Source organism: Sorex fumeus, unplaced genomic scaffold (assembly GCF_029834395.1).
Source record: "Sorex fumeus unplaced genomic scaffold, SorFum_2.1 ptg000111l, whole genome shotgun sequence".
Classification (NCBI taxonomy): Eukaryota; Metazoa; Chordata; class Mammalia; order Eulipotyphla; family Soricidae; genus Sorex; species Sorex fumeus.
In genome coordinates, this window is record NW_026606168.1 from 6903229 (window position 1) to 6928998 (window position 25770).

The window sequence follows — 25770 nt, forward strand, 5'->3', positions numbered from 1 at the left end:
AGGAAAGCAGTGAAGTTGTGACAGATTGATAGCACAACACGTCAGATGCTTGCTTTGCACAGAATCAACCTGAGTTTTAATCCCAGCACCAAATATGATCTTCCGAGCCCCATCAGGAGTGATCCCTAAGCACAGAGCCGGAAATCAGCCTTGAATACAGCCAGTGTCGCCCCAAACAAAACAATCAGATTTTATTTAATGTATCATATCTAAAATATTATCATTTCACCATATAGTTGGAGAGCCCGGCAAGCTACCGAGAGTATTCGATATGCCAGACACAGTAACAACAAAGTCTCCAATGGAGACGTTACTGGGCCCGCTCGAGCAAAAGCACAAAGATATTTTGCATTCATTTTATCCATACTAAATCTTTGAAACCTAGTGTGTATATTACATTTCCAGTATATATCAAAGTGGACTAGTCAAATTTCAAATGTCCCATAGTCATATAGACTATCTTACCAGACAGTCATCATCTGAGAAATTTCCTTTTTCCTATGCTTGTGGACAGCCCACTTCAGGCATACAACTGGCATAGTCAGAGGATTGCCTGATCAATGCCAGAGCCAAATCTACACTACAGGAGAGTATAGATTTATAGAGACTACTGAAAATTCTGGTTCCCGGGTCAATTCTCTTTCATTCTCCTGTAGAACAAACACAGGCATGTGGTAAGGTCTGGAATTTCAATGAAATTGGGAACTCTCATTTAAGAAAATGAAAATAGGTTTTAGATGAGCACCTACTCTATTCCTGATATTGTTTGAGACTCTTAGTCATTACTATTTCAAACATCTTTGCGAGACTGGGTTCCCATTCTAAGAATAACACAACAAATCTCATTGGCATTACTTTTCCAGGTTAGATTTGAAACCAATGCTAACTGGTCACAAAGTCTGATACCTTTTTGATATGTCTAAAATCCTTTCGCTCCAATCCATGACAGTGACTCCAAGCAGGCCCTGAGGAGCAGCGGCTTTCATGTCACGTGTCCATTTGTTAGTAATGTAGAACTCCTTTCCAAGCCTGCTCATATGGCACTATCAAGGTCACAGGGGACTTGTAAAAAATCTAAGTCATACAAATGGTGGTTTGTAAGGTGGTTTCTAAGTCAACAAAAGACCACATCCTACCATGTACCAAAGGAAATTCCCAGGAAAATTAAAGATTTGTACCCTGTCGGGCATATAACAGATAATCAGAAGCAGATTTGGGGTTGATTTGAAACATTAAAGTTAAAGAATTAGTCAGTACTTTAAGGAAGAAAAAATAAGAATCAAATTTTGAGTTAAAAATTAGTTTTTTGAGCCCAAAAGAGTTAAAGGAATTGCCTTGCATGCAGCTAGCCTCAGTTTTCTCCCGTGCACCACATAGCTCCCCGAGAACTGCACATGCATCCATGTTGACCCCCAGGCATGAAGGGATGGTCCAGGTATCCCCAGGAACACAGAGCCTGAGCAGACCACAACTTCAAGCCCTTGCACTAAACTTCTGGCTGGGTTGGCTGAGAATTGCCAAGGAGATTCCTGGGCCTCGTGAGCACCACTTAAGAGACTCCCCTCTCAAATTTTTTAAGTTAGAAATCACTTCTCTTGTATCATTTGTTGTCCGGTTGTTCATTGATTTGCTCGAGAGGGCACCAGTAACATCTCCATTTATCCCTGTCGCGTGCTAGTGTTGATGAATGATGCATTAGGGGCTCTTCCGGGGTTAGGGGAATGAGACCCGTTATTGTTACTGTTTTTGACATATCAAATATGTCACAGGTAGCTTGCCAGGCTGTGCTGTGCAGGCGGGATACTCTCAGTAGTTTGTCGGGCTCTCTGAGAGGGAGAAACTGCATCACTCTCTTCTGGGAGCTTTGTTTTATAGTTTCTGGTCTTAGCCATTGATGAGATTACATGGTGACGCTGGGGGCAGTTTGTAGGTGTGACTGCCAAGCTACTGGAAAACAGGGGTCTTGGTGGAGGGGGCCCAGTCCCGATCTGAGCAGGCTTGGAGATCTCAGTCACGGGTCCCGCATACCTGGGTAGAAAACAGAAGATATTAGAAAGCAGAAGAAAAATATAAATTTCTGCAACTAAGATCTGGAGAATATGTAATCTACCACCACCACAACTCGCCTCCTTTCTTCGCTCTTCATTCTTTCTATGCCTTAGGCATGTGATTAGCTCCCACCACATTCATTGAAAGGGCAGTGTTTAGTTACTGAGTGGGAAAACATTGACATTAATCAATGTTTAACAGAAGGGCTGGGGAGATCACTCACAGACTCTGTATGCAGAAACCCCAGGTTTGACCCAGGCACCTCCTGATCCACCCCAAGCACTGCCAGGAGTAATTGTCAATACTAAGCCCAGGAGTAGTTCTCAAGTTTAGCTAGGTATGGGCCCCCACAAAAAAAATTACTCAGGGAAGACTGATGGAAAGGAATTTTTAACACACATATGCACACACACGTGCACACACACGCACATACACGCACACACACACACACACACACACACACATACTACAAATGAAGTTAGTAGAATTGTCAAGTTGTCTAAAGAAGAATCTGCAGTTCACCATACTCTGGCTTCCAGCAATATTGTCCTTTTCTTAAAATTGAACTCCAGCTGAAATATCCTTAGTATTCTTAAATGTGATTCATATGATTGTGGCTAAGTTTGACTGGGTCAAAGGTGGTGCTTTTATCCTAGACTACTTCGATCACATTTTCAGTATTTTCCTTGTGTGCCACGCGGATCTCAGCTCTTTCTCTCTTTAATCAGGAGGAATATAATTAAGCAGCTGTTAATACATGAAGACATTCTAGGAGGAAAGTGAATAATGGAAGCTCCCACGTCCTCTCCCAAAGGCTGGATCTGATTGAACCCTGTTCTATACAGATATTTTTCCCTCTTTCCCATTTTGTAGCTCAATGGGGGCATTGCTGGCTATTTTTGTCCTGTGGAAAACAACAGCAATGTGATATATAATAGCAGGGCTTCTAACCAATATTTCATTGTGTCGTACAGGGACCGCGCAAGCTGTGTGTTAAAGAGATGAACAGTGGCATGGCAAAAAAGCAGGCCTGGCTTATAAAGAACAAAATCAAGGCCTTTTATGCTGCAGTGGCAGCGGATTGTTTCAGGGATGGTGTCCGAAGTCTCCTTCAGGTAAGGCTGGTGGAGAGTGGGGGGGGTATGGGGGGGGGAACAGGACACTCACGACACTGTAGACCAAGACAAAAGACAATTAGCACCTCATGCTAATGAAGCTCCCAAAGCAAATGGCTCTAAGCAGTCCAACCTCAGAAATCAATGCAGATGGTTCAGAAATTCTTTCAGAATTCCTGGGAATAAGCTGCACTAAAACAAAAGCAGAGAGGCTCTATTGCAGTGAACTCTGAGTGATATCCTGGAAATAGAAAACGAGGTTGCCTTTGGCCACCAGCATACATTTTGTCCTCACACTTATTGAAATGCAAATTTGTTCTGATGGTTGTGGACAGTCAGGATCCTATTAAAACTTCAAACTATTTTTGCATCTCATATTGCATAGAGCAGTGCTCAAGTCAGACACCCTTTGCCTTTTTTCTTTTGCAAGTACTACGAGTACAGCTGCCAGACTCCACTAAATAAAAGCATGATGATTTGGTCAGAAAAATCTCCCTATCCTTCTAATATACTTCCAGAATGGTGAACAAATGCCATAATCTCTGTGGCCCAACACTGAAGTACACAAACTTTCTTTTTTCTGTTATTCTTTCCTTTTCCTCCCCTTCTATAGTAAGTACATAGAATCTTTCTCTTGTTCTGATCTTCACTTGTTAGAATATCAGACTCTTTAAAAAGAATCCGAGGTACTCAGAAATGGTTGAGTTTGGGCATTGCAGCTTTTTTTTATTATTTTAATAAGATTGAAAGTCCTGATTCTACTGACATCAAATAATGCATTTAGCTCACAGGTTTGTCATATAAAGAAATATCAAAATTCAGGATGTTAGTCATATAACTCTGATGTTTATATAAGAAAGCAAGAAAATATGATTATACTATAATGTCTTGGAGATTCCCATCTCTATTAATCTCATGAATACTTGCAAATTTGCTCCGTTTGCAGAAAAAACAATTTCTGAAAGACCTGTTACCCCCAAAGAGGGTTCATCTGTTATTAAGATACTAATACAGAAAGAGAGACATCATTGCCAAATACTGATTTTTCTCTCAGTATTAAGTGACTTTTCAGTAGCACTTTAGCTAAATGTTAGGGAAGTCACATGGCCTAATGTAATGTTAACCTGGAATCTCAGTAAAATGATAAAATTTCCAGCTAAAAGTGGGACAATAGGCACAGAATAAAGCAGGGAAAGGAAAAACAGATACAGAAAGCAACTCTTAGATTAATCTGGAGGAAACTGTAAAAATGTTGACAATGCAAAAATCTGGTTCACCTGAATTTCTTTCAAGAAAAGTGGAGTACAGAGACCTCATAAGAAAGATGGCCAGCAGAGTAACTGTACAGCTATGCCAATTTGGGTCATGCTTCTTTGCATCTAAAAAGTACAAATGGTCACATCTCCAAGTTGCAGACTTGAAAAAGATGAATTCCATATGGCCAAGTGTCTACTGAGTGTTGAATGACAGCTATTTAGGCGCCATTGTGCTCCCTATAGATTTCTATGAGCTATCCATGAAATGGGATCGAAGCGATGTTTATTTTAGGAACCCTCCTTGGCACTGTGCCCTCTTAACTATTCTACCCTGGTCGTTCCTTTCACTGACTCCAAGTATCCTTCCCTCAGCCCCACCACTATCTCTGTCTTTCCTTGTCAACATCGAATCAGTGAGCAGGATCCAGAACAAATACCACTTCTCCATGAAGCTACCAGTGAATCCTCAGCCTGAGTTCAGGTTCTCCCCGTTATGCTTCCGTGTGTTCCTGGGGCACCTACTTTTATTTATGTGTCTCTCCTTCTTTCCCTTAATCTGAACTCCTTAAGGCCAATAATTATGCCTCAAGACTATCTCCCTCAGCACCCAACATAGCAATTTGCCATTAATAGGTGCTCAATGATATTGCCAAATTAAATTTAATTAACTGGAAGCTATATCCTCTCAGCTAATGGAGGGGAATGAAACTTCTGATATGGAAGATGGCTATTAATGTTGCTGTCATTGTAAGAGGATTAGGTTCTGGAAATATCATTCAGTTACTCTTCAGTACATAGCAGAAGCAGAAGTTTCAGTGACCCTTGCACGTAAGAATTTTTCCAAACATGGATTTTATTGCTAATGACGTTGTGACTATAACAGGTGGAAATGAGCTTTGAATCACTAAGTAACAACAAGCATGCCAACAGTTAAGCCGACCCTCACTTGATTTTAAATTATTGAACCATTTTAATGAGTGTGTCAGAAGAAATGCAAATGACTGCTAATTTAGAAAAGCTACGTTTCTGTCATCTAAAATCCATTTATGGCTGAGATGATTTAGAACTAATCTTTCTATTTTATGCTTGGGTACGAGCATGAAGGACATGCACTAAAATGTAATCTAATCTTCAGAATCTCCAGAACATTACATCAGTGCCCTTTTGGACATTATTTTTCATTTGTGGTGGTGGTTTCCTGATACATTAAGGATTACCCATGTGTTTATCTCCTCTGTTTAGGCCTCAGGCTTAGGAAGAATGAAACCAAACACTCTGGTGATTGGATACAAAAAGAACTGGAGGAAAGCTCCCTTGACAGATATTGAAAACTACTTGGGAATCATACAGTAAGTGTCGGCTTTCCAGATGTATTCTTGCTAACACAGCACCAACCAAGGCACAACTTAGCCGACATTGTTGTGCCAGATTAAACTGAATGAGAAAAGGACCTGCCTTTGGTTCTCAGAATCCTTAAAGTGGAAAAAAAACATTACGTCACGAATAATAGAACTGAAGAAATTTACCGTGTCCAGAGAATCAGGGTGGGGGAGTTTTGGAGCCCAAGAAAAAGGTAAATATTGAGTTATTGCTCTAAAATCTATTTATAAGATTAAAAACAAAGAACAGCTCAATGTAGAAGGAATTTTGTTCATTCAAAACACCCAAAATCTTCGGCTGGAATGCCCAGTTCAGTCATTATCCTCTGAGCCCTGGATTAAATATTCACTGCCTCAGAGCCTCAGATCTGCCTTTGTTGATATGATTATCTCATATGCTGGGTGTCTCTGACACATAGCAGTGTTGGTTTATACATGGAAAGTGAGTTTTAAATGACATGTGATATCTAAATACAGGAAGCCTTGGAAAAGAGGTAATAATGAGAGTCTTTAAAGGACACCACACACCAGCTTAAGGACATGCATCATATCCTTAATTTGAATGAACCCATTTTGTTCTCACAAGAAGCCTTTGGAGTACTATTATCTTATGCACACATAAAATACTAGGATTTTATGCATATGCATTTTATTCATATGACATGTCTGGGTTTTGTAAGTGATGGAGCTACAATTCCAACCCTCTGAATTCCAAGTTTAATTCATAATTGTTGTGCTACTTCCAAAAATTCATGTGTACCCTAAGTACTATCTTGATTGTCTCCATCTTTTGCATAAAATAGAATAAATTTGACACAAGAGAGAAATGAGGGTATCCTTAGTGACCATTGAGTATTTCTTCTAGGTTTGGAAAAACTTAGCTAGATTTGTCTCAAAAGGGATAGTGTTAGCTGCACCGGAAAGACATCTTTTCTGTTAGTACCTCTGAAAATTGAACACATCTCTCTGATATCTGGCTGAGTTCTGATTTCCTACCACAGGGTAAAGAACATACCCTCAGAGACCACACTGCACTTACTGTCCATACTGCACAGGCATGAAATCCTCACTATGAAATGGCATTCCTTCAGTTCTGCTTATACCAGACTGTGTCTCAAGCTTCCTGCTTGAATGAGCATCACAGTTGTCATTGTTTGGAGGGAATTTTGAAAACATTACAGAGGTGTAATGTATTACTTTTAATTAAAAAGTATAAGAAAATTTATTTTCATGTTCTAAAATTATATGCATACTGACAAAAAATAAAACTTCATTTAACGGCCCTCCCAGTTTTGGAAGCCCATGTATTAACTATCTTCTACTGAGTTGTGTTCCCCAAACACATTTACAAAGCCTGATTGATATATACTGCCTTGTGACATTAGTACTTTTGCTGGTACTCTAAGTTAAGACTAAACCAGAGTCAGAATTTCACCAAGCTCAGCAAACAGCATTTTGGTATATTTAGAATCATTGTCACTGAACACATAATCTTGGAAATAGACTTGAGCTGTTATACAAATTTTTCAGCAATATTTCATTCTTCCCTGGGGGTAGTAGGGAAAGTAGATGTGGAGGAATAAAAACAATGATAACAACACCTGTAGCTCTGTCCTCCAGTTGTTCATAGATTTGCTCGAAAAGGCACCAGTAATGTTTCCATTGTGAGACTTGTTGTTACTGTTTTTGGCATATTGAATATGCCATGGGGAGCTTGCCAGGATACTCTCGGTACTTGCCGGGCTCTCCAAGAGGGACGGAAGAATCGAACCTGGGTAGGCCACGTGCAAGGCAAATGCCCTACCCACTGTGCTATCACTCCAGGCCTATAACAACAACAAAATACCTAAATCTTTGATGAGCAAATTTGATACAAAAATACCTGAGTTCATCTTCCAACCTCTCCAATTCCAAACATAGTAGAAATCAAAGGGAATAAAATAAGACTTACAATATTCAACTGACAAGATTTCTGGCTTTTTTTACCAAATAAATGAATAATTGGCTTCATGATAATAGATGATCCAAATTTGTACTGGTTAAAGTTAGCTGGCTTGGTAAAGTTACATGACTTGACCCCCTCGGCAGTGGGGTTCATATAATGGGTGACAATAACATGCCATATTATGTTTCCCTTTCCAACTTTTTATCATGTTTACAATTTAAAGCATTGCTATTGTTGTTCATATAGATTGTACTAATCTTTTCTTTAAATGAAGTAGTTTAAATGTCTGTAATATTCATTAAGTATAGTTTACTTTTAATTAGATTCTGAAATTGTTTTTGTTGACTGATGCGACTAATGGTTTTAAACTTAGCTTGAAACAAGACAAAGTGATCATCTTACACTTATGTGGGATCGCAGTTTTACACAAAATCCCTGTAGCACTGTAGCACTGTTCTCCTGTTGTTCATCGATTTGCTCAAGCGGGCACCAGTAACGTCTCCATTGTGAGACTTGTTACTGTTTTTGGCATATTGAATACACCACAGGGAGCTTGCCAGGCTCTGCTGTGTGGGTGGAATGCTCCCAGCAGCTTGCCGGGCTCTCTGAGAAGGATGGAGGAATCGAACCCGGGTCAAATCGCCTACCAGCTGGGCTATTGCTCCAGCCCATCATAAAATCACTGGGCTAAAATTAAGGTAATAGTTACAGTCCCTTATTAATGCTCCAGGCAACAACTCTTAGTCTTGCATTTATTAGCTGCAAGAGACTGCCCATTGTGCATGGACCTTTTTTACAACTGCAAAGCCAACAAAATTAGTCAGCAATTGATGGAGTTATTCTAACATCTTGTTATTCTCACATCCTCTTCCCCCTCCAATCTCACTTGTAAGGATCCTAGTGATTACGCTGGACCCTCCCAAATAATACATAGTAATCTTGCCATTTAACAATCTTTACCAAGTAACATTTGCAAGGTCCCTTTTGCCATATTTTCACAGGTTCCAGGAATAAAAAGGTGAATGACTGCTAGGATCAATTATTCTGCTAACATAGAATCCAAATATATGTTTTCCCCATTTGGTGTTTGGGGGATCAGGCAGCACTGTAGCACTGTCCTCCCGTTGTTCATCGATTTGCTCGAGAAGGCTCCAGTAACATCTCCATTGTGAGATCTGTTGTTACTGTTTTTGGCATATCGAATATGCCACGGGGAGCTTTCCAGGCTCAGCTCTGCTGTGCGGGCGGGTTACTCTCGGTCATTTGCTGACTCTCCGAGAGGAACGAAGGAATTGAACCCAGGTCGGCCATGTGCAAGGCAAATGCCCTACCTGCTGTGCTACTGCTCCAGTGCTGGATATTGAACCCAGGATTCCTACATGAAACAGCATGTGCTCCACCCCATTAAGCCATCGCTCTGGATCAGAGTCCAAGTATCTTTTTATGGAGTACATTATCTACCTTTTATAAACAGAAAGATATTTTGTTTTATAAAAAAATCTTGGGCCAGAGCGATAGCACAGCGGGTAGGGCGGCATTCGCCTTACACGCGGCCAACATGGCCGACCCGAGTTCGATTCCTCCGCCCCTCTCGGAGAGCCCGGCAAGCTGCCGAGAGTATTCGATATGCCAGACACAGTAACAACAAAGTCTCCAATGGAGACGTTACTGGGCCCGCTCGAGCAAATCGACGATCAACGGGAGGGCCTTTACTTTACTTACTTACTTAAAAAAATCTTAGAAGTAATATTTATCACAAATGTTCTTTGTGATAGAATGAGTTTATTTTGTTAAATATTTATTTTGTTAAATTCATTGTTTACAATGAATTTATTTTGTTAAGTTAAAACATCACCTAGGATTTAAATTCTGAGCAGTATACTGAACTTTTTTATGTCATTATTTTAAAAATCAGTTTTACTTTGGTGATTGTAAACTTATTTGAATATACTGAGGTAAACTCAAGCTACTCTATTATTTTGGGATGGATGGAGGGGGACTAGTAGAAAGTGTTCTAGGCTTCAGTTCCACAGAAGATGTAACAAAGGACCCCAAAAAGAAAATATCAAGGTAAAGGTAAAGGTAAAGGCCCTCCTGTTGTTCATCGATTTGCTCGAGCAGGCCCAGTAACGTCTCCATTGGAGACTTTGTTGTTACTGTGTTTGGCATATCGAATATGTCACGGGGAGCTTGCCAGGCTCTGCCGTGCGGGCGAGATACTCTCGGTAGCTTGCCGGGCTCTCCGAGAGGGGCGGAGGAATCGAACTCGGGTCGGCCATGTTGGCTGCGTGCAAGGCAAACGCCCTACCGCTGTGCTATCGCTCCAGCCCTATTTTGAAAGAAAATATCAAATGAACTCAAAATAATAATTTGTTTTGTTCCATATTTAGTCATAAAATATATTCAACTAAAAAGATTAAGGAGAGGTTCTCCCTTCTCCATAGTCTAATTCCTTAGGTTGGGTATAATCAACTTCAGCTGTAGTGGGTTGCATGAAGCATCGCTGCTAATGATCCGTCCCAGGCCAGAGAGCACAAAAGGTTGAGCTCATGCTTTGCTTGACCTTGGTTCAATCCTCAGTACTACGTGGTCCCCTGAGCATGAAGCTGGTAGTAGCACTTCTAGCTGTAACCTAAAAAAAAAAAAAGAAAGTTCCTTCAAGGAATCAGAGACACTCTATTTATTATATTTATATTTTGGGTGACATCCAGCAGTGCTCAGAGCCCACTCCTGGCTCTACACTCCTGATAGGACTTGGAGGATCAGATGGGTCACTGAGAATCAAAACTGGGTTGTCTGTGTGCAAAGCAAGCACTGTACCCACTGTACTATCACTCAAGGCCCCAAACTAGGAATTGACCTTCAATATGTTGGTGTATCACAGACAATTCCAAAGTGTCTTTGTTGGCTAGAAACTGTTCTGAAGACTTTAGTGATTGTTTTGTTTATGTTAAAAAGAATAAATTATTTCAGAAGTATATGAAAGCTCTTAATCAAAATTTTAATTGACAATATTATTTGAATAAATTAGTTCCAGAGCAAATGAGTTAGTTACTCTTATCCAAAAGACATTTATAAAAGGAATAAAAGAGAATAAACTCACAAAAAAGACTTCAACACTTAGCTATATTCTAAATTAAATTTTTATAGTTTAATCACATTAAAATTTTAGAAGGAAGCTTTCCTTTAGTCCAAAGCTTGAAGATAAAAGGAGTCATTTTAATCACTAACCACTTTGTGTTCACTTCCAGTGATGCTTTTGATTTTGAGATTGGTGTGGTCATTGTCCGAATCAGTCAGGGATTTGATATCTCTCCGGTTCTGCAGGTGCAAGGTATGTACTTTCTTTATTCAAAAAATATCTATTAAGCACCTAAACAGTAACAATGATGGTCCTCATTCCCCTGACCCAGAAAGTGCCCCCAATATGCCATCGGGTTATGCTAGCACGTGACAGGGATGAATGGAGATGTTGCTGGTGCCCACTGGAGCAAATCAATGAACAACGAGGTGATAGTGATAGTGAAGCAACTGTTTCCTGTCTGCCAGAGCTCTAGGAGACAGAATAGTGTACAATAAACCTCACCCCAATATTATATTCTTATGTTGATCCAAGGTCTATGGTCTTTCCCTACTCTTTTCCCCATTGCTAACTCACTGCTTTCACTAGAAATATAGACTATTTCAGGGTGGTCATTAATAATTCTTTTTATTTTATCATAGAACTACAAAGCCAGTCCCACCTTTGGTAAAATAGCCTGCCAAATTAATTTTTGCAAGATGTTTCAGGAAAATGAAGATTAATTCTTTCCTTAGAAAATTTTGTATTTTGTTTTTGAGAGTCTATGATCTGGTTTTTAGCTACCATGGAAATGAGATGGAGTGTGTCATGCTGTGAATTGCTAATCTAAGTTGGAGGCAGAAACACTAATTCAGATTAGTGACTGTGTATCCCTGTGTATCCCTGTAAAGGATTTTGTGTATTTGTTCACTTTTAGAATTTAAACGTGCCCTCTTGTATATGGAATAGAGAAAACATTTAGACAGAACATTGATCTATAATTTATCTCTTTAGCTGACCCTCAGAATAAAGTTCACTGATGACAAGACACTCAAACAAAAGGATATTTGGTGTGGGGGGTACTTCTCATGGAGAAAACATGATGTAGGCATCAGTGCTAGATAGACTGAAATGAATGAAAGTTTTCCTGTGTCCTCAAGTGTCCTCTGCCAAGGAATGAAATGGATATAGTATTCATTTGGTAAAGGTAAAGGCCCTCCCGTTGATCGTCGATTTGCTCGAGCGGGCCCAGTAACGTCTCCATTGGAGACTTTGTTGTTACTGTGTCTGGCATATCGAATACTCTCGGTAGCTCGCCGGGCTCTCCGAGAGGGGCGGAGGAATCGAACTCGGGTCAGCCATGTTGGCTGCGTGTAAGGCGAACGCCCTGTGCGGTGTGCGGTAGGGCATTCGCCTTACACGCGGCCAACATGGCCTACCTGAGTTCGATTCCTCCGCCCCTCTCGGAGAGCCCGGCAAGCTACCGAGAGTATCTCGCCCGCACGGCAGAGCCTGGCAAGCTCCCCGTGACGTATTCGATATGCCAGACACAGTAACAACAAAGTCTCTAATGGAGCCGTTACTGGGCCTGCTCGAGCAAATCGACGAACAACGGGAGGGCCTTTACCTTTTACCTTTAGTATCCATTTGAATATATATATTATATATATGACATGTGTGTGTGTTTAATGTAAAAGAGAGAAGAGCACCTAACTTCAAAAATAAATCCTGAAGGAAATTGACTTTGAGTTGAGATCTAGCGGATGAGTAGTAGGAATTAATTAGGTAATAATACTTCAGAGAAGAATGTTCTAGCAAATAGGAAAATATTAGCAATAATATAAATACCTGGGCATACAGAAGAATGGGATATAAAAAATCAAAAGTAATCTGTACCACCAAAGAGACAAAGTTAAATCAATGAGACTGTAGATATAAAAATTATGATTTGTCAGGAACTCTTAGAATTTTAGTCTTATTTGCCATATTAAAGTCAATATAGACCAAAAGTTGGGGGTCCTAAAGTGGCAGAGTACATGTCTCATGTGGAAGATTCTAGGATTGATCTCCAGCATCACCGAAATTAGTCAAGGCAACCCCGACTGTGGCCCCTAGAATTGTTTTAAAATCATAGACCATACTCTGTGGATTCACTGAAAAGATTTAAGTGAGGGAATTAATGTCAAATCAAATGTGGAATTTATATTTCATACATCTCTAGTAACTGAGCACAAACTCAAGACTATAATGAAGAAAAAAAAACAGAGACAAATTAAAATTATGTTCTAATAATCAAAGGAAGAGAAGATGAGAGTTTGACTAGGAGCACCTTTGGTAGGAAAGAGTGGAGAAAGGAGTACTTTGGAGATAGATACGAAGAGTAACCTGCAGGGGCTGAAGCTATAGTACAACCCGTAGGGCATTTGCCTTGCACATGGTCGACCAGCATTGCATATGGTCCCCTGAGCACCGCCAGGGGTAATTCCTGAGTGCAGAGCCAGGAGTGACCCCTGTGCATTGCCAGGTGTGACCCAAAAAGCAAACAAATAAACAAACAAAAGAGTAACCTGAAGGGGGAGGGTCCAGAGGACTTGGTAGAGGATTTATGGAACATGCCTTGCTTGTGGGGTTTGATCCCTGGCACCAGTGGTCCTTGGAGCATCATCCGGGAGGTCCCAAGCCTGCTGCACCAGATGGCCTGGGTAATTCACTCATCACATAACCTGAAGATCTGAGCTCAGAAATAGTCTGAGAATAATGGGGAATCTTGCCCCCCACATCTCCACCAGCTGCCTGAGCACCACTTGGGAGGCAAAACAAAATAATTTTTTTAAATGCAAGCAAGGGACAGTCCTGTGGGTTAATATGAGGTGTGGGGGAAAGTGGATACTGAAAGCAAAGAGGAAGAGAAGGTTTGAGAAAGAAGCTAGGGAGATTAGTACAGAAGTGGGCGCTCATACTGGTATGACCCGACACCCCACTCCTCCAACGCTTAGGTGCATTTTTGAAGGTCCTGACTACTGCCAGGTGGTCCTAGTGCAGAAGATCCTGAGCAGGACCATCCTCAGGTCCTCACACTGAACCTCCTAGGTGACGGGTGAAGGTGAAAGTCGCTCCAAGATCAACCTCAGCCCTGCATGAGAGACCGTCTCCCCACTAAAATATAAGCAGCAAATCCTGATTCAACTTGAAACAGGGAAATTGTTTCCTGTGGGAAATCCTATCCTTGTCTTAAGGGAAAAATTAGTGACCAGGGATGTAGCTCTGTGGTAGAGTCTTTGCATTGCATATGTGAGACCCTGGCTTTGATCCCTGACACAAAAAAAAAAAAAAAGAAGAAAAAAGGAGAATTTTTTTTTTGGAGGGTGGGATGGATATTCTGGCTAAAGTAGGCTACTCCCAAGATTAATGTGCTGTAGTTTTACCTCAGAATGTAGCTAGGAAGATAGATTCTTTATGGAGGTCAGATAAATGAGATAAATAAATCATTAGAATGGGTTCTAATTCAAGATGATGGTGACCTTATAAAAGGGAGGAGCCTCAGAAAAATAAACCTAGAGTCCACCCTATGTTTGATACCTCCAGCCTTAATTTTTTTTTAATTTTTATTAGTGAAACACCATGAAGTACAGTTGTAGACTTACAAATTTTTGTGCTTGCGTTTCAGTTATACAATGATCAAGTACCCATCCCTCCACCAGTGCCCATTTTCCACCACCAGGGGTCCCAGTATCCCTCCCACTCCCCATCCCCCCATCCCACCCTGCCTCTGTGTCAGGGCATTCCCTTTTGTTCTCTCTCTCCTTTTGGGTGTTGTTGTTTGCAAAAGACAGCCTTAATTTTTTATGCCCGTTTTCTCTTTTATGACCTATATATATCTGGGTCAGACATATGTATTCTCTCCATGGTTAATTCATATTCTTTCCTAAGAGTACTTAATACATTAAGTTCAGCAAAAGCTAGCAGTTTGCACACATATTATGCACTGTGTACTGTTTCTTTTTTGGGGGGGGGTCACACCTGGTGATGCACAGGGGGTTACTCCTGGCTCTGCACTCAGGAATCACTCCTGGCAGTGCTCAGGGGACCATATGGGATGCTGGGAATCGAACCCGGTTGACCGTGTGCAAGGCAAGCGCCCTCCCCGCTGTGCTATAGCTTCAGCCTCTGTGCATTACGTTTCATGTTCACCCATATTATAGCTTTTATCACCCCAGCTACTTTATGAGGAAAATACTACCATTGTTCCTATTTTGTAGTTAATAAAGCTGAGAGACATTCAACACTCACAAGGTTAGTAATTGGTATAAGTGAGGTTCAAACCTAGTTTGTTTGTAGCCATTATAACTTTATAAAGAGAAAGCTAGGGAAGACACCAACTTACTTGATGCGTAGCAGTAGTGAAATCTGAGAGACAGGAATGGAACAAAGTGATTTCTGTGTGTTCTTTAAAACCCACAAAGGGTCTCTGTTTGCGATAATTCAGACAGGATAACCAGGACAATTATGAGACCATATTCTGTTCCTAAATTTTTGCATTTTACATTATTTTTCTGGCTTTAGTGCTTTAATGTTTTCCATATAAACATGAGAATATAAAATACAATTTAGATTACACATTTGCTCTACGTGTTATATTGATCTCTTCAAGCTGAAAGATGTGATATAGCTGAAAAATATTGTTCCCACCTCTCACTGCTCATTTCACCAAAATGAACCATCAATTTAGTTCCACAAAGCAAGACAGCAAGCAAAATCTGTAGTATTTCTGAAAAATCCTGGCAGTGAAGTGCATCCCCTTTAATTTCCCAAGGGAAGTGTCTGATTTAAATCAACTTTGATGTTTGAAGTATTTCTGCATCTTAGTTGAGAAAGGGCAAATATAGCTGGATGCTAATAAAATAATTATAAGTACCAATTATCTAGGGTAATCAAAAGAAGTTCTGTTGCACAAACACATGAAAAATGTGCAGAAAAACAACAAAATAATGATATAAAATTAACTCTATCACATTTCCATGCATTGTTTTGAAGTTTATAAAATTTATGACACAGCCCTCATATTAGATTTTGAATGGGAAGAAATAAACTTGAATTTCATTATTTTGTACTGTAATATAAGGATTAATAAGAGCCTGGTAAATCTTCAGTATGGCATTATACAATGTTAATGATTATCATCATAGCTTTTCTAACACAGAAACCATGGTGTCATCACAGATCATAATTTAAAGGAAATATTAGCAATTCGGAGTGCCCATCTACTGTACTTAATAAAGCAGTGAGTAGAAATCAGCTTTATAGGTAATTTACCAGCTAATGACAATTATTCCTATACTGTGTCACAGGCTTAGTGAGGATAATAACTTTATATAAAGAAGATTGATGCTCATAACTTCCTAACTGGTTGACTGTAGCCACTCATCCAGTGCTGATAACTTTGCTTCATAAATTAATATATTTTCTGACAGAAAAAATAACATGGCACCTTATAGTGTTTACTTCCCAGGAGTATTTAGCGTGTTTGCCAACGACAACCAGTAGTTTGAACTGTACTAGTAGGGCATAAAGCGATAAAATTGGATTCACAACAGATTACAGCCAAGGGTTCCATGCAAGTACTACACAATTTATGACCATCTCAGAGCCTGGGTTTTCTGCTGTGTCTGATGGAGTGATTTAGCAAAATAAAGACAGATGGCAGGGTAGTAAATAATTACTTGATTGGAAGTCAACCGCCACAGGATAGCTTCCTGCCTTCAATTCGACTAGACTTTGCCTGGGGTATGACACATTGATTTGCAAGAGCATTTACAGCTTTGAGTTGATTGACCAAGGCAAGAACTGTAACTTAATAATTAATATAGAAAAAGGACGCAGAGCAATAAGAGATCATGCAGTTCCTCAATGGGTTTTCCAGATCTCCCATTTCCCTTACATAAAATTGACTGCTTTTTCTCCTTAAGATTCAAAGTGAATTGTAATGTGCAGACACCTCTTTATTTCTAAAAGAGATCTTTAAAGAGAGAGAGTTAAAAAAGGGAACAAGTATGTTGGAATAGACTATTTGAGGCAATCTTGACAACCAAATTGAATTTTAAGATATAGTGACTCCTGTCGGTTGCCATTCAACCCATATTTAAAGCGATTGAAAATTAGAATAGTTAATGATTCAGTGGCTTGACATTTGAATGAAGATAGAGCTCAGGAGTCTTTCTTTGTTCTTACAATGAGAATTGTTTGGAGCTTGTGTGAAGAGTTAGAAACCCACTCAATATAAAGAATATGTTAATTTGACGTTGAAAATGTATAAAATTTTTTAGCAAGTTAGGAGTAAACATACCTTTCTTAATCTAGTAGAGAGCTATCATAAGTGCCACAGGTGCGTGCCATCCTCAATGCCACGTGCTGGGAAGTTTGTCCTGTCCTTTAAAGAAATTCCCTAGTGCTTCTTGCAAAGCTGGTTTCAAGGCTATGAATGCCTTAAGCTATAACCTGTCTATGTAGCTCTGTATCTTCATGTCTAAATCATAATCTAGTTGTGTATAGAATATTCTTGGAGAGGTGTTCATTTTGTTGACTTTTTGCATTATCTATTCTCTTCTGGCATGGAAGTCCTCACACTGAATTCATTTGATAGATCTGGGCTTCCCTTTATATTTTAGTTGTTTTTATTTTCTTTTTTAATCTCACTCTTTTCAATATCTGTCTCTGTCTTTGGTTTTTGTCATTCTGAGCACAATGCATCTCAGAGTTTTCCTACTTGAGTCTGTTTTTTTGCTGGAACCCTTTTGGCTTGCCTGTTTTTCTCAACTCTGGGATATATGATTTCTTTAGCTATTAGTTCTTAGTCAAATTTGTCTTACTGTTGCTCAGGAACTCTGACAGTTCTTAAATTGTTCCTCTTTAACTCATTCCTATATCTGATCAGGATTTTTTAAGCATACAAAGAGATTTTTATTACAATTTTCTATTTATTAATGCAGACACTTAAATAGTATCTGTAATATAATAAATATTCTCTTTCTTAGGATAAAACTCACTTTATATTTTTAGAACCATATTCATACTTTCCCCTTAAAATTTTATTAATTCTTTTTACTCTTACTAAATTGAACATTTGTAGAATTTATCAATTTTATGTACATTTTTAAATGTATTAGCACAGAATATTAATATTTTTAAAATTTATATACCTCTAAAAAGATAGTTTTTGAAGAAATTTTGCTTTATTAACTTATCACTGATTTACAATTTTGTAGAATCTATTAATCTATCTGTATGTGTATAGGTGTCACTACCTCCACAATTAAACAAAAATCTTTCCCATATGTGGAGTAAATAGGAAACATAGCAAGGGAACAACGAAGGCATTGGAACTAAAGATTTCATCTATGGAATGGCACTTACACGGAGTGGAATTGGGAGGGTTCCTTGGGACACTGGTAGAGGGAAATGGGTTCTGGGGTAGTATTGAAATGATGTCTGCATGAAAAGCATGATTATCAGTTTTGTAAATCCTGGCACCTCAGTAAAAATGGTTTAATAATTAACAAGCAAAGAAATGAAACCTATTCAAGTGATATAACTTAATGTCTAAGCTTTTTCTTCTATCATTAAAACTTCAGCAATTCTTTTAACCTTGGGATGGGAGAATAGTCTACTCTTTCTGTATCTGTCTGTCACTTTTCTTCTCTCTCTATCTCTTTCTATTATACTATCTGTGAAATTATAAAATATGCAGGCTTTAGATTCCCTTTGGTGCCTACATGGTAACCCTTCATGGAAAGGACCCCTTTTTCTTCTCATTCTTCTGATGAGTTTGTCAGTTACATTCCAACCTATACCATCAGACCCTCTTTTTTTATAGCTCTGTAGAGAACTAACTCTATTTTTTCAAACTTTCCCATTTGTATTGATCCCCCACCTCCAATATACATACACTTTCCCTTACCTCCAATCACTAACAATTATTTACTTTCTTTTCATTTAAAGAGAAAATACTTTCGTGTGTGTGTGTGTGTGTGTGTGTGTGTGTGTGTGTGTGTGCCATTGTCACTGTCCTCCCATTGTTCATCGATTTGCTCGAGTGGGTCCAGTAACATTGTGAGACTTGTTACTGTGTTTGACATATTGAATATGTCACGGGTAGCTTGCCAGGCTTTGCCGTGCAGACGAGATACTCTCGGTAGCTTGCCAGCTCTCGAGAGGGGTGGAGGAATCAAACTCGGGTCATCCTTGTCAGCTGCGTGCAAGGCAAATGCCCTACCCGCTGTGTTATATATATTTGATATATATATCGTATATATGATGAACTATACTGGACAACATTGAACTGTGCTTTTATTTCAAAAACAAGTGATTCTTGAATGCTTATTATGGGGTTGGACACTAACATAGAGGTGTAGCCACAATTAAGAAATGGGGCTGAGATATGTGAAGTCTAATCATAAACTTTGCATTTAGGAAGAACTGCGTTCAGATCCCAGTTTGACATCTTTTGGCTTTGTGATCTTAGTCAAATCATTCATTCTTTCTGTTTTACTATCCCAAATGAAGATAGTAATACAGGTACTATAGTTGGGATAAAAGGGGAAAAAGGCTGCAACTTGTTTGGCATTGCTCTTGAAAACAAGAAAACTCCAAATAAAACCCAAATACTACCCTCTAGGAGTATAATACTTTAAGGGCCATGGCATAGGTAAGAATCTTAAAATTCAATTCTGTGTCACATCACATAATTATAGTTACTGGAATGTAAAAGTGAGAGGTAGTGTCTTCTGAAGTGGTTGAATGTTACAGAAATTTTGCTGATTAAGAAATTCAGTATGGTTGCTTAAAACAAGCAGACATTACATTCTTTTAATAAGAAGAGTTACGGTGAGAGATATCCCTGAAGAAGTCTGGTACATATGGACAATAGAAATGGAAGCAGAAGACTTAGGTCACTATCTGGACAAGATTCAACAAACTCTTTGAATCTGGGCTGTGCTTTTATTTCAAAAACAGATGATTCTCGAATGCTTATCTGAACCCCAGTTTCCTTAACATAACAATAGAGATAATCCTGCTAGTTTGCCTGCATCCCAGAATTGGTTTGAGATTTAATCATCTCCAATAATCCAATAATCTCCAATGTGGAAAGGGTTTTATGAAGCCTGAACATTGTGAAAGTGGTGGGGGGGGGGGGGGGGGGAGGAATGAAGAATGAGTCATTTGCATCTCCAGCTTTAAGGAAATCTGTTTCTGTCTCCATTCGTACTTTCTTGGCTTACCCCCTTGTGGCTAATGGTACAGTTTTACAAGTCAGCTAGCCAGCACTCCTGCTGAAAGAAATGTTTTGACAGTCTCCTCTTGATACTCCACACAACAAACAGAGGCAAGCAGTATACTAGATAGATAATTCAGAAGAGATAATCAAAACATCACTTCTATTTAGCACAGAAATGAGGAAAGGAGGGGATGCACAGAAGGAGGTCTTAGATCATCAGCAGAACGAATAATTAAGAATTAATTCTAATGAGAATTTGCAGAATCACTGATGATCATATGCTTCTGCTTGCATCTGAGAATCTGAGTTGGCCAACCAAGCAGATTTTAGCCTTTAAAATAGACTGTCAAGCTCTGTCTCTGTAGATATTTTTGTTCAATCGGATTTGCTCAAGCAAAGTCTGATTTTGTCTCTTGGGCCTGGGATTTTGCATTTTTCCTCAGTCCAGGATGGGCTGTGCACATACCTTCAAGCAAATTCTTGGAGTAGCTCCCAGTTCAGTCAGCCAAGTCTGTTACAAAGTAGATTTTATCCACTCCTTTGTCCAAACTAGAAAACAAAGAACATGACAACTAGTAGCTAATCACAAATGCTGCACCATGCCAAATGAAAAAAATAAGTAGGTGCCTGGGAGAGAGCTCAAGGACTGGAACACATGCTTTGCATGCAGGAGTCTGGGAAGCTGAGAATGACGTGATAATACCACTGGGTGTGATCCCCCATCAAAGGAAATGAAGGAACAAAAGAAGGGTATGTGCCTGGCATATACCTGACTCAAGTTCCATCCCTGGCATCATATGGTCTCCCCTGAGCATTGCTGAGTGCAATCCTGGATGGTCCCAAGCACTGCCAAGATGGCACAGGAATCCCTATAATGGAGTGCCAGAGCAGTGTAGCATCCTAAGGCTCTTGTGTTAAACCACAAGACCAACTGATGGAGAATCACAAGTGGTGCCTCTAGGGCTCCTGAGTACTACTTAGGAGGCCTTCCTCCAAAAAAGAGAAAGAAAGGGAATCCCCTCCATAGCATGGCTTTTGAAGTTGTCCCCTGAAATGTCACACGTGCACCTTCTAGATGATTGAAAAGATCAGATTATCCACTGCTGCACCTTTGCATCACCCCAGAGACTGAAAAAAGCCAGAGAGCCATGCCCAGAACAGAGACCACGGGGTAGCCAGCCACAGGGCTCTCTCTCAGCAGGTGTCCCCTCTAAAGTTTGTAGATGGGCATCACTGGGGGAACATTAACTTGACACTAAACCTCTTGCCTTAGTCTGTTCTAGTTTATCAAATGCTGATGTGCTGGGGTTGATAAAACCACTCTGGAATAACATTTATATGCCAAAAGATGACTCTCTTCCCAATGGAAGGCTTACAGAATTTGGAATCAAGCACACCTCTTTGCATTTGACTTCTGTCATTGGCTGAGAGACATTAGACAAAGGTCCTGAACCTTTCTGAGCATCAGTTGCCTCATCTACAACATGAAGATAATGCTGGAGAGTAGTACAGGGGCTGAGGTGCTTGCCTTGCATGTGCCTGACGTGGATGCAATCCCTGGTACTGCATATCATCTGAGCACTTCCAGAAATAATCACTGTGCAGAATCAGGAGTAAGTCCTGTGATCCACAAACCAAAAAGCATAAAAAAAAATTATTAGGATAAAAGTAACTTAATTCGAGTGATTAGGGAAGGACAAAAATGCAACCTAGTCCCTGTGCTCACTGGGTGTGCAATAAATAATAACCACTCAAATACCTCCCAGGCTTCTCAAAATACTCCATTTACTTTGCATGACTAAGCCCATTTCCAGAAGTTACATAAATACACGGTCTCATACATGCCCTCCTTGTTTTGTTCTTTTAGGAGCTCCAAAGCACTGAGGGCACTGGAGTTTATTCTTCCTGCCAAGTTAGAAGGGTGGGAAAGGGGAAGGATTACAATTTTCCATTTCACAGATTGGAAATCAGAGTCACAGAAAAAGTAAAAGACTTCCCTAATGTCCCAGGAAGCCCGCAGCTCAGTTGCAGTTGGTCCTAACCCCCATGGCAATGCAACTTTGTCCACCTTTTGAAAGCCAGAGGAAACCCACTCCTGCCTGAACTTTAATACCACGCATCTAGTTTCACAAATTTTCTCTTGCTGCTGGTCTTGAGAACCCTTTGAAGCTTCAGGGAAATCACATGGGTGATTTGACCTTAAATCTCATGCCACTGGCAAAAGATTAATGGCTAAAACCTGGAAAGGAGCCAGGCAATTCTGTGGAGCTGACGAGCAGGCTCGTCGAGGGATGTGACTGTCCTGACAGATTTAGTTAGTACATAATTGATCATTCTAGAGTGTGTCTAGCTCTGCTTCCCAGATAGATAAGACAGCATGCTCTCGTACGGTTGACATTTACAGAAGCCAGGCCAGTGTTTTGAAATACTGATTCTAGATTTCCTGCTGTCCTTCCAACACCACTCTCTTTTTCTGATGCTCTGTTCTCGGCAGGCAGTAAGGTAAGGGGGTCTGACAAAGACTTGCCCTGACCTGGTATAAACAGGAGTGCTCATTTGGTTTAGACACTTTCAAGTGACAGAGTTTTTTATTTGTTTGGTTTGAGTTAGGGTCCATACTCAGAGGTGCTCAGGGGTTACTCCTGGGTCTGCACTCAGAAATTATTCCAGGTGGTATTTGGTGGGACCATATGGAATGTTGGGGATCAAACTTGGGCCAGCCATGTGCAAGGCAAGCTCCTTATACTGGAGGATATAGGGAGTATACAGTACTGTGCAAGTTCGCTGTACTGTATCACTCCAGCCCCAGGGTGACTACTTTTAAACTCTTCTTTCTTCTGAGTTCATGCATGTTGAGGTCAGAGCAGGATGCAACCCATTGTGTAGCAGATAGGAACTTTTCGTCACCACCAGGATCTCAAAAAAAGCAAAGTGAATCAGAAAGAGAAGTAAAAGTACTGGGTGATCTGCTGACATGTGGAGTATAATGACGCAAAGTGAAGGACTGGACAAAGGTCAATGAAAACAAACCCTAAGCATCTGTTCACAGACTTAGTCTGCTAAACTAGGGATGTTAGGGGTGAGAAGGATATTAGTAGTAGAGAGAGATTGCCACTCTAGTGTTGGGTGCGATGCCATGATAGTGTGTGCCCAACGCATTTATATCAATTTTATTGTCAGTCATGATGCTTCAGTTTAAAACACATGCATACATGCCTAAAAGGCAGTCGGGAGCAGCTCCTAAACTTTGACCAGGGCTTTGAAGCCAAAATAGAAAATGTTGCCAAGTTCAACTCTTATTCCTCCACACTCCTTTTAGAAAGTTGAACTCTGAAGGCCCTGGTACAACCACAGCTTTTGTTCTTTTTACTTTGCCCACTCCAGAAAGTATTTTGCTTATCAGAAAATACTGATGAATATGCTGGTGAATATCTTCCCTGTAGCTTTTAGGTAGAGCCCATGCAGCTTATTGTAAGATTTACTTATCTTTGCTTTATTCTTGTTCTCCAGTCTAATTTTAGATACCAATTTAAGGAGGCTTTGTTATGTGCCCAATGTATATTCAGTATATTTCTGTCCGTTTGTGTTTACTTTATTTCCAGTTGTGAAATATCTGAGGCGGTAGCTTAGGTCAGTAAATCAGTGGTTTTCAATGTACAACATCTGATGTATAGTGACTCTGGACTTTTGGGTTACGCCAAGAGCAAACAAAAATGGCATTAAATAGCCTCCCTTGCCTATTCAAATAAAACCTAGTGACTTTGTGAGCTATAATTTGACACATGGGGCTCTTTTCCTGAGCTAGTTATTATTTCTAAATTCAGCTTACTGGCTAACATTTTCATAATTATTTAGAAAAATCACATTCTTAGAATTATTTGATTGCATGGGTACAATCTCTAATACAAAATAATTTATAAGTATTCCTCTAAATGGTGTCACTCTGAGAGGTGTGACTTTGTCTTCTTTCACCAGATGAATTGGAGAAATTAGAACAGGAGAGACTGGCTTTGGAAGCTACCATCAAAGATAATGAAGGTGAAGAAGGAAGTGGGGGCATTCGAGGCTTGTTTAAAAAAGCTGGTAAATTGAACATTACCAAGCCAACTCCTAAAAAAGGTAAGTGTTTTTAATACTTCCCCAGGAAGGCTAAAAAATGAACCAAGACTGGGATCTGGTTAGACATCACCTATAGTATTGAGGCAGTGAATGTAATAGGGATTAAAGGATATTTCTTTTGAGAAGGTGACTAGGGCAATAGGTAGAAGCCATTGTTTTTATCGATAACATAAAGCCCTGTTTGCCATCTAAACATAAAAAATCTATTTTAAGTGATACTTTTTTATTCAGAAGTAGTTTGGATTCATGAAATAATACAAGAACCAGTACCCAAAACGATACCACTTTGGGTATTGGTTCTTTTTTTTTTAATTTTTATTAGTGAAACACCATGAGGTACAGTTGTAGACTTACAAATTCTTTTCCTTGGGTTTCAGTTATAAAATGATCGAGTACCCATCCTTCCACCAGTGCCCATTCTCTACCACCACTAATCCCGGTATCCCTCCCACCCTCATCTACCCATCCCACCCTGCCTCTGTGGCAGGGCATTCCCTTTTGTTCTCTCTCTCCTTTTGGGTGCTGTGGTTTGCAGAAGGAGAACTGAGTGGCAGTCATGTTCGGTCTATAGTCTACTTTCAGCATGCATCTCCCATCCTGGGTGAATCTTCCCAACACCCTTTATTTGGTGCTCCCTTCTCTATCTGAGCTGCCTTTACCCCCTAGTGTGTGCCGCTGACCTCCAAACCATGGAGTAAACCTCCTGGTACTTATCTCGTCTATTCTTGCGTGTCAGTCTCGGGTACTGGTTCTTATACATTGTCCCTGGCCCTCTACACACATACACACACTCCTTGAAGAGGTTTCTGGAGATTAGAAATTGACCAGTACAGTTAAATGAGGAGTTCGGCTCAAATTCTAATTTCACAAAAGCATCTTTCTTACAAAGCAGAATTCTGACCTTGGAACTTCATTGATATCTGTAGATTTCTTCTTAATAATATACTTATCTCTGAATGTCAGGTGTGTGTTACAGCAATGGAGGATCATACAATGAGGGGTGATTCAAACACCCAATTTTGTTTTCCTTCATTTTGAAAACTGTTTTCTTTCCAAAAACCCTACTGGTTTAAATTTAGTAAGGGCCACAGTGCCATCTACTGGTAGAAACTTAGAATGTTGCAATCTGTATACTCAGGGTTTAAATCACAAGAATTCACAAGAAATGATCTTTTTTGGCCTGACAAGTCAAGAAGGGCCTCCAAGTCAAATAGTCAGGTCTTTATTAAGACTTGGCTGGATTTTCTCTGCATTTCTGTGAGTCAGCCTCGCAAAGAATTTCATTCAAGAATGCATCTGCCATGTAAAAAATGCAGTTATTTGTGACCACGACCCAAGAACAAAATTCACTTAGAATATTGTTATGTATTTACAAAAAAATGATAGGAAATTTAAACTTTGCTAAGTGTGTCTTCAAGTACCCATAAAATCCCATGTAATATATGGGCAAGCCTAAATTTCATGGCTCACCTTAAAATGACATTTTCTAATGTAAAATAATGTGTTTGAATCTACAGTTGGTTGCACTTCAGGGATTTCAGTGTGTAAAATGTAGAACAAAAACCATCTGGGTGC

General features: G+C 39.8%; 1 protein-coding gene across 3 annotated transcripts in view; it reads left to right on the forward strand.

Moving 5' to 3' along the window:
• Positions 1–25770, forward strand: part of SLC12A1 (solute carrier family 12 member 1) — a 117826-nt gene that overhangs the window by 72985 nt on the left and 19071 nt on the right. For all 3 annotated transcript variants that reach the window (XM_056135340.1, XM_056135339.1, XM_056135341.1), the window contains exons 17-20: positions 3024–3164; positions 5663–5769; positions 10996–11078; positions 24052–24195. In XM_056135340.1, coding sequence (XP_055991315.1) covers positions 3024–3164; positions 5663–5769; positions 10996–11078; positions 24052–24195 — 475 coding nt within the window. The remainder of the gene's footprint in view (positions 1–3023; positions 3165–5662; positions 5770–10995; positions 11079–24051; positions 24196–25770) is intronic.